Genomic DNA, 10,000 nt, shown 5'->3' on the forward strand with positions numbered 1-10,000 from the left:
ATATTTTTTTCACGTTTACTTAAGTTATATTTAAGCAAAATAAGCTGAAACATTGAAACTGTTTATTTATTTGTAGAACGCATCTGTGTCATTTTAGGTTTCTTTGGCTATTCAAAAATATCAGATATACAAGCTCATAGCGCAGCACCGAGTGCTGCACTATGAGCTTGTAGATCTGCAATTTTTTTGTTTAATCTTGAAAATGTGTGCACATCTTTGAGTATATATTTCAAAACAACTAAATCAAAATAGTTTTTAAAAAAACTGGCTTCAGGTCTAAATGGTTTAGGTCAATTGTTGACAATAATGTACACAGCTTTGTGTCTTCATTTCCAGACGGATTCTTCCACAAAACGACAGAAGTTGATTTGTGGAGCTCTGCTCCGAACACCATGTAACCTGGGTTATTTTAATCACCTCTACATATCACCACCACATCGGCCGCGGCTTGCTTGTTGCGCCCCAGTGGCGCATTTTACGCACGATGGATCAGGACGCGTCAGGAGGGGAACAACCACAGGGTCTCACCCTCTGGGTGGCGATCAACGACTCATCATCATCATCATCATCATCAACATGGACCACCAACTCGAGTTGTCGGAACGAGACGGATTACAACAGCAACAAGACGGTGAATCCTTTGAAACGCAACGAGGAAGTGGCCAAGGTATCTCTCAGGCTGATACTTTTTTATTTATTATCCCAGGCTGATACTGAAAAGCTGTTGCATGCCTTTATTACCTACTAGTGGGTTAGACTACTGTAACGCTCTTTTAGCTGGTCTACCAAAGAAAACAATTGCAAAATTACAAATAATACAGAACGTAGCAGCACATGTCCTCACCAGGACTAAGCGCAGAGCAGGGACGCCGGATTTTGTGCGCGACCGTGGGGGCTGAACTTGACCACCACACTGCGTAGTGGTCCACGCACGCGCATCAAGCGCGCGAGATTTTCTTAGCTTAATTAATTCATTAAATGACCATAAAACAACATTAACAACACTCCACCCATCCTTCGGTGTTGTGTCCCATCCTCATATGCTTTACTTAAAGGGTAAGTGATTTTCTTTGGTTAAAATAAGTGTTAAATAGCTCTATATTCTGATAGTACTCATTGCTATAGAGCAGGGGTCTTCAACCTTTTCAGACCAGGGACCCCCAAACTGATGGGGTGATGGAGCAGGGACCCCCTACCTCGTAGGGTAGGGGGTAGGCCACCACATATATTGTATATTTATGTATAAAATTGCGTTTTATATGTATAAACATGAACAAATGGTTGCCTGGAGCCTGCTCCTACCCACTGGTTGTCCCAGTAGGTGTGCAAAAGACCTTTTCTTTCTCTACAAAATATGTATAAACATACCATGTTATTGTGCATTCAATACTAAGCTATTCAAATATGTCATGTTATGTTTAAGACATATTGACATTTTTGAAAAGAAAATTAACAAAAAGTTTTTAAACTTTTTTTTTAAATCAAACAATTTCGCGGACCCCCTGCAGTACCTCCGCGGACCCCCTAGGGGTCGCGGACCCCCTGTTGAAGACCTCTGCTATAGAGTGTTTGTTCAGTAAAAGGAGTCTCCTTGTCTCTCCAGCTCTTTATAAAACAGAATTTTCCAATTTTATCCAATTAGGATAGAGAACTTAATCAGGATATAGATTAAACAAGTGAAATTGGAAGTGATGACACTAAGAAATGAGCAGGCAAAATTGGAACTGGAACACTATAAAAATGAAGCTTAAAATGGGTACTTTCTCCTGATTGGCTGAGATTTTGACACACCGAAAAACATATTTTCTGTTTATTAAAGAGCTGGGGAGACTCAGAATATAGTGCTTTAACCTTATAACAAATTATTTTTTGTTTTAACCAAATCATATCACTTACCCTATACCTTTAAGTAAAATTATCAATACTGCAATGTAGATTCAAAATGTAGCCTACTTGAGTAAAAGTATAAAAGTATTTGCATCAAAATGTACTTAGAGTACCAAGTAAAAGTACTCATTATACAAAATGTCCAAATATAAATCTTTTGAAAATAGCAGATCTACAGTACAAGCTCACAATGCCTCAAATGTGATTTGTGAGCTTGTAGATCTGCTATTTTCAAATAGTGATATGGGCTGAAGTGGTTACTGTTTGTTTTGTAATAATAATCAAAATCTACAAAGTAACTAGTAGCTAAAGTTTTCAAATAATTGAAAATGTTCAAATATTTGCCTCTGAGATGTAGTGGAGTAGAAGTACAAATATTGGAAATTAGAAATACTTCAGTAAAGTAGCCTACAAATGCCTCAAAATTGTACGTACAGTACTTGAGTACATGTACTTAGTTACTCACCTCTGTAATTTCATTCATGAATCCCACCTGGTGGCCTATGTAACTTGATGAACCTACAGGATTGCGGGGGGGGCGTTGATGACTACATTCCTCTGGCCACTGATTCTCCTTTCACTCTGTCTGCGCTATTGTTCTATAGGTGTTAACGGCCGGCGCATTGCGTGCGGCTCTCTCGCGGGCACATCTTTGAACCTTCAGAGAGCTGCTTCGTGCTATAGTCATGGAAATTAAATTGGGCCCCGATGTGAGGGGGCTCATCAGTTGAGCAAGGGGGCTGTGGACCCGAGGCCCCCACCCTTCTGGCGCCCCTGGCGCAGAGCATGAATACCAAAACGCTCACCCCAAAACACAGTCGCCCCGGGGGTAAATCCGGCGGTATTCACCTGGTATTCCTAAACATAACCTCAGTAACTGTGCCTAAACCTTATTCCTAAATGTAGCCTCAGTAAAACGGTGCCAAACCCTAACTTTATTCCTAAACTCAACCTCAGTAAAACTATGACTAAGCCTACATTTATTTCCAACCTTATCCTCAGTAAAACAAATACAAGAATACAAGAACCGCTGGTCAGTGAAAAGAATGGGGGCGAGCGTGTTTTGGGGTGAGTCTTCCGGTTAACCAGAGGACACATCTTCCGGTTAACCAGAGGACACATCACACCGGTCCTAAGATCTCTGCATTGGCTACCTGTCACTTCTAGAATAGATTTAAGGATTATTTTATTTGTTTATAAATCACTTAAGTCGCACAGACCCTCTGGCACCGACTGTTTAGAAGTTCCAAAGGTCAATGGTTAGAGACATGGAGAGGCAGCTTTTAGTTTGTATGCCCCCACACTCTGGAACTCCCTGCCAATAAGTAGAGTTTTTATTTTGTAATGATTAATCTGACAGATGTTCAGTGGGGTTTCTTTTCTGTTATTTTTTAAATAGTTTTCTGCACATGTATTACATTTTTTTCCCATTTTTTAAAATGTTATGATCTTTCTTTTAGTGTACAGCACTTTGAGTTGCATAAATAAAGATCATTATCATTATCAAGGTGGAGGTGACGGTCCTGGTCGTGGTTCTGATCCTCGCGCTGGTCGGCAACCTGTGTGTCCTGCTGGCCATCCACAAGAGCAAGCACAGCCAGTCCAGGATGTACTACTTCATGAAGCACCTGAGCATCGCCGACCTGGTGGTGGCGGTGTTCCAGGTGCTGCCGCAGCTCATCTGGGACATCACCTTCAGGTTCTACGGGCCCGACCTGCTGTGCCGGCTGGTCAAGTACCTGCAGGTCGTGGGGATGTTCGCGTCCACCTACATGCTGGTGCTGATGTCCATAGACAGGTGCCTGGCGATCTGCCAGCCCCTGCGCTCCCTGCACAAGCGGAAGGACCGCCACTACGTGATCACCTCGTGGATGCTGAGCTTGATCTTCAGCACTCCACAGGTGTACATCTTCTCGCTGCGGGACGTGGGGAACGGGGTCTACGACTGCTGGGGGGACTTTGTACAGCCGTGGGGCGCCAAGGCGTACATCACGTGGATGAGCCTCACGATCTACATCTTCCCCGTGATGATTTTGACCATTTGCTACGGCTTGATATGCTTCAAAATATGGCAGAATTTCAAGTTGAAAACGAAGAGGGACCAGTGCATGACTCTCACTCCGAGAGCGAGCAAGAGCGCCGCGCTGACGCGTGTGAGCAGCGTGAAGCTCATCTCCAAAGCCAAGATCAGGACTGTCAAAGTGGCTTTTGTGATAGTGCTCGGCTACATCGTGTGCTGGACGCCGTTTTTCTTCGCCCAGATGTGGTCCGTGTGGGATCCCGCTGCGCCTAGAGAAGGTAAAATATAAGCAATTTTTTACGCATAATAACACGCACGCTGGAAATTGCAATGTTCTGAAAGGCAAATTGGTGCATTTTGGTAAATGGTGCATTTTGATAGCGCTTTTATCCAAGGCCATTTCATTCACCCATTCACACATACATTCACACACCGACGGCTGCTGAGGAAACCAGTGATGAAAAACTTACTAACTAAGGGATAGTATCAGTACAGTACTGCAACGTAGAAGTACTCTGTTACAAGTAAAAGTTTGGAATTCCAAATTTACTTGAGTAAAAGTACACAAGTGTACTTAAAGTACCAAAGGTAGAAAGTACTCACTATGCAGAATGCCCCATTTCACAAGTTTTCAAAGTTTTTAAAAATCTTTCGAAAATAGCAGATCTACAAGCTCACAATGCCGATGCGACACATTGTGAGCTTGTAGAGCGGCTATTTTCAAATGGCCAAAATATATAGGGCTGAAGTGGGTAATGCATGTTTTGTAATAATAATCAAAATTTACAAAGTTTTCAAATAATTGTAGTGGAGTAAAAGTATAATATTTGCCTCTGAGATGTAGTGGAGTAGAAGTAAAAGACCTTAAAATTGGAAATACTCAAGTAAAGTAAAAATACCTCAAAATTCTACGTAAGTACAGTACTTGAGTAAGTTACTTTACACAACTGTGCATAACACCCACACTGGAAATTGCAATGTTCTGAAAGGGAAATGGAGCATTTTGGTAAATGTTTTTTTTATAGCGCCTTTATTTACAATGTGCATTTCATTCACCCATTCACACACACACATTCACACACCAACGGCAGAGGAAACCATGCAAGCCGCCATCCTGCTCTCATCGGGAGCAATTAGGGGTGCATTGTTCAAGTTCAAGTTCAAGTTTATTATGTCCCAAACTGGGCAATTTATGTTACAGCAGATAATGATAGGAAACTCCAAGACACAGTAGACATACATACACAAGACATAACATAGACATAGACATGATCACAAGATCCAGATAATAATCTACTACTAGCTACCTCCTCCTATTTCCATTATTGATGGCACGAATGAAAGTAGGTACAAATGAGAATTTTCTTGCTCAAGGACACTTCGGCACTAACTCTCATGTTATAGACCCCCCCAAATTAATATGTATATCGCCGCAGACCCCCATCTGAAAGAATTTTGTGCCAGGGACCCCATTTGTGTTGTTAAAATGTTTCCCATTTTTCCCATTTCAACATGTTTTTAAAATAGCAGATTGTTAAACAGATTTTGATACTATTATCGCTGGGGACCCCCTGAAACCCCCTCAAGGACCCCTGGGGGTCCCCGGATGCAAACATATGTCTCACATATGCTCCCCAAACATCTGTGGAATGGCATGCTAATTACCACAGGTGTTTCTACCTTATAGCTACTTGGTGGCAAAAACAATTGTGCCTATGATGCATTACGAGATCCCTCAGAGCAGCAAAGACTTTCCTTTCCTGAAAGATAATCCCAATGGCTCATACTGTATGGTGTGTACAGTATTTGTACGTCAACAATGTCTTTTGTGATCTTATCTCAAGAGCTAGAATTTACGGGAAAGGCACTGATATGCACAAGCAATCTTTAAACATTCATTTCCTCTCGTTAACTACATCATTTGGAGCATTTGTTTATTCCGAAATAAAACCGCAAAGAAATCATGTTTTGCAGCGTCCACAAGACACGGTACGGTAATACACTTGAAAAATCAAAGTTATTGATACCTACTGCCATGTCGTGTCATGTGTAGGCAGATTTTAAGCTCTACACACTCTCAGCAGCATATGCATTCTACATGTATTATGTAGTAATGCATCTATTACATAACTAGTGTAGTCAGCATGCGTATTTTGGTGCATGCAGTCAAATTCCCCAAAGATTCAATTCAACTGCACAGACTGCATTGATTTCTTAACATATACTTCTCTCATTCGCATCAGTTTATTAAATTATACATATCACCTCTGCGTTGATTTACTATTAAATTACATTTTGGTCACAGGACCTTCCTCAAGACATCGCAATCACTGATCATTTAAAGCTGTGCTGGAGGTGTGTTCGCAATCTCTCTCTCTCTCTCTCTCTCTCTCTCTCTCTCTCTCTCTCTCTCTCTCTCTCTCTCTCTCTCTCTCTCTCTCTCTCTCTCTCTCTGTCTCTCTCTCTCACACACACACACACACACACACACACACACACACACACACACACACACACACACACACACACACACACACACACACACACACACACACACACACACACACACACACACACACACACACACACGCATTGTTCAGTTTGTTATGTACAGTGTACACATCTTTCAGTGTAGTATGTACATATATATGTAAGACATAGCTCAAGTCTACAGTCTAATGACCCATGGGATCCCATATCTTTAGATGCAGCCATGTACACATATGGATGTGTACACCAAACACGTTAATTAGCCTTGTGGTTAAAGTGTCTACCTTGAGGCTGGGGGGTTCAATCTCCTGACGACTCATACAAAGACTACGAAAATGCTACCCAGTGCCTCCCTGTTTGGCACTCAGGATCAAGGGTTGAACTGGGGGTAAGTCCCTGCGACATTCTAGCATCATGTCCAGGGAGTGTACTGGTACGTCATGTGACATGATACTACCAGTGGTGTAAAGTACATTTACTCAAGTACTGTACTTAAGTATACTTTTGAGGATTTTTTTTACTTTACTGGAGTAAAAAATGCAGTACTTTTACTTCTACTCCACTACATCTCAAAGGCAAATGTTGTACTTTTACTCCACTACAATATTATTTGAAAACTTTAGTTACTTTGTAGATTTAGATTATTATCACAAAAAAAATACATTTACCACTTCTTCCCTATATACATTTCGGCCATTCGAAAATAGCCGATATACAAGCTCACAATGCGTTGCGATGCGACGCATTGTGTGCTTGTAGATCTGCTATTTTCAAAAGTTTTTTTTAAATACACATTTTACATAAAACTTGTGAAATGGGACAGTATGCATAATGAGTACTTTCTACTTTTGTTATTTTGAGTCAAGTACATTTTGAATTCCGGATTCTACTTTGCAGTCTTGATACTTTTACTCAAGTACAAAATGAGAGTACCTTTTCCACCACTGCATACCACCGTCATGTCTAGGGGGGGAATGTACATCATGTCATGTGACATTAGACTAGCATCATGTAGGCTACAGGGGGTGTACTTGCACTGTACATCAAGGCTATACTGCCTTACTTAGACCAAAACATGTTTTCGGGAGGACAGGCCCACCCTGTGTGTTTATGCCCTGCCCCTGATTATCTTGATTGATTTGAGCAGAGCTCTTTGAAGCCTGCGCTCCCACGCACACACACACACACACACACACACACACACACACACACACACACACACACACACACACACACACACACACACACACACACACCAAGACATGACATGCACATGTTTTTGCTTTTGTTTCCTTTTTTTGGGTGGGCTTGTCCTATGGACAGTGTGTTTTGGTATACATAATACAGTATCTTGGATATGTGTACATGATGAATCTGAAGATATGGGATCCTATGGGGCATTTCTATACTGCAGACTTGAGCTGTACTGTCTATACCATAAAACTGTTGGTATGTTAGTTATACCAAAAGGATTTTTTAATGTAGCAAGACTAGAGACTTTTGATACTGTATTTGAGGGAATTGTGTGTGTGTGTGTGTGTGTGTGTGTGTGTGTGTGTGTGTGTGTGTGTGTGTGTGTGTGTGTGTGTGTGTGCGTGCGTGCGTGCGTGCGTGCGTGCGTGCGTGCGTGCGTGCGTGCGTGCGTGCGTGCGTGCGTGCGTGTGTGTGTGTGTTAATTAGGTGATATACATTATCTGAAGTAATAGCAAGAGAAGTAAAGAGAGATAGGAAGTGACAGCGAAAGACGTGTAATTATGGGAAGTATGTTAATTGAATGTTAATCTAACTCCAATCCAAATTGCCCCAAATGTTAATCTAACTCTGTAACCAAATTACCCCTTAACACTGACTGTGTAGGCCAGAGATTTCTTCAGAGTACTGAAGTGGTTCACTTCCATTCAAATCCAATCTCTGCAATTTTCTGCAGCTGTATGATTATGATTGGTGAACCTTCAGTCACTTTCTCCTACTTAAAGGAGAATTCCGGACAAATTAAGTGTTATCTTTGATGTCTCGTTACTCACCTACCGACGTTGCTTGTTTCCAGAACCTGGCAACACGAGTTGCCAGGTTCTGGAAAGAAACAAGCATCCAGTGTTAAATCGTTCGCCATTAACGGTAGCCTCGCAGGAAGTTTCAGCGCATGTTTGACTATCATGAGACTCTACAATGAATCGTAGTAGAGAAAAAAATTACTTTGCATCGGTTATAATAGACGAATTTCCCTAACCCACGCGCTCCCATTATGACAACGGAGGGGGTTTAAAAAATGACGACAGGGGAATCTATGGAAAAAAAGAACGCCACTTTTTACGTCGGTAGGTGAGTAACGAGACATCAAAGATAACACTTAATTTGTCCGGAATTCTCCTTTAATTAGTAGCCGATTAGAGTACAATGCAGGCCTGATTTTATATGCAGTGATAAAGTGATGATTTGCACTTTCATAGTTACTCCGCTACACGACGGAGTTGATGCAAGTAGTTTCTATGCAAAGCAGGTACAGTTGTTCTATTGTTATATTATGTAGCCTACACACACACACCAATCTGCTGGTGGCTTGGTGCAGCAGTTGATGAGTTTCACAGCTTAGTGGTGGTCCATTTATAGAGTCAGTGACAGAGTAGACAGCAGAGAGACAAGTGCTCAGAAGAGTGGCCAACTGTTAAACTGTTATAGATTTCATAGATGGCTTCATAGACTTGTTTGACTGGCGACAGCACTATCATTCGTTTGTTTACACCTTATCTTTGCTATCAATATGTTGGATTCACGTTAATGTGTATTTTTCAGACGTTTCACCACTTAAACCCTCAATACTTAGTAAACTTGACCTTTGGCTCTGCACTTGGTCTGCTCTTTTTTCCCTGTACACCAAATTGCCTCGCCAAAACTAGCAGATCTACAGCTCACAACTGAGCTTGTAGATGTAAAAAAAAGAAAAAGTGCCTGTCACACAAACTTTTGCCGCACCTTAGTCTTAGTCTGTCCAAAACGTCTCTGTGTACACAATACATTTTTGGCATCGGCAGCTACGAGTGTGCGCCAACTCTTTGATGATCTTCAGTGTTTGTTTCGTTGGCTGGCACCTCGCAAGGGCTGGTGTCTGTTGCGTCCTTGGCAACTGCGCATACACTGCTCTAACATCATTGTCTGTTCACTGTCCCATGTCCACACGTCTAACAAAAGCAATCTTACAATTCCACATAAACCATAATGGGACTCATTGTAGTCTGTGACATCGGTAAAAACTACAGTCTAGAGATGCTGCAGTGACAATGAAGTGACAATGACATCGTCGACTTGCGGAGAGTTAATGCATACCAAACTGGTTGTCCAATTATCTATATAGTCAACAGAAAAGGTACTCTTATTGAGCATAACCAACATCTCTTTGTCCTGCACTCACATTATCATTATATTGTCGCTGTCGGGCAGAAACCTTGTCTGGCAGTGACAGACAGTTTCATCCAAAACTGTACCGTACAGCACTGGTTCTCAACCTGGAGTCTGGGGACCCCCGGGGGTCCTTGAGGAGGTTCCAGGGGGTCCCCAGCTAAAATATTGATAATTACTAACTAAATGGACCCGTAACCCAGAGAG

At 41.8% G+C, this 10,000-nt stretch overlaps 1 protein-coding gene across 3 annotated transcripts in view; it reads left to right on the plus strand.

Annotated features, from left to right (window-relative positions):
• The window catches only part of oxtrb (oxytocin receptor b), a 17,929-nt gene that overhangs the window by 324 nt on the left and 7,605 nt on the right, over nt 1-10,000 (plus strand). For all 3 annotated transcript variants that reach the window (XM_080423956.1, XM_080423955.1, XM_080423957.1), the window contains exons 2-3: nt 337-667; nt 3,396-4,185. In XM_080423956.1, the coding sequence (XP_080280082.1) occupies nt 485-667; nt 3,396-4,185 (973 nt within the window). In that variant the 5' untranslated portion in view covers nt 337-484. The remainder of the gene's footprint in view (nt 1-336; nt 668-3,395; nt 4,186-10,000) is intronic.

Source organism: Gymnoscopelus braueri (assembly GCF_963280865.1).
Source record: "Gymnoscopelus braueri genome assembly, chromosome: 3".
NCBI lineage: Eukaryota > Metazoa > Chordata > Actinopteri > Myctophiformes > Myctophidae > Gymnoscopelus > Gymnoscopelus braueri.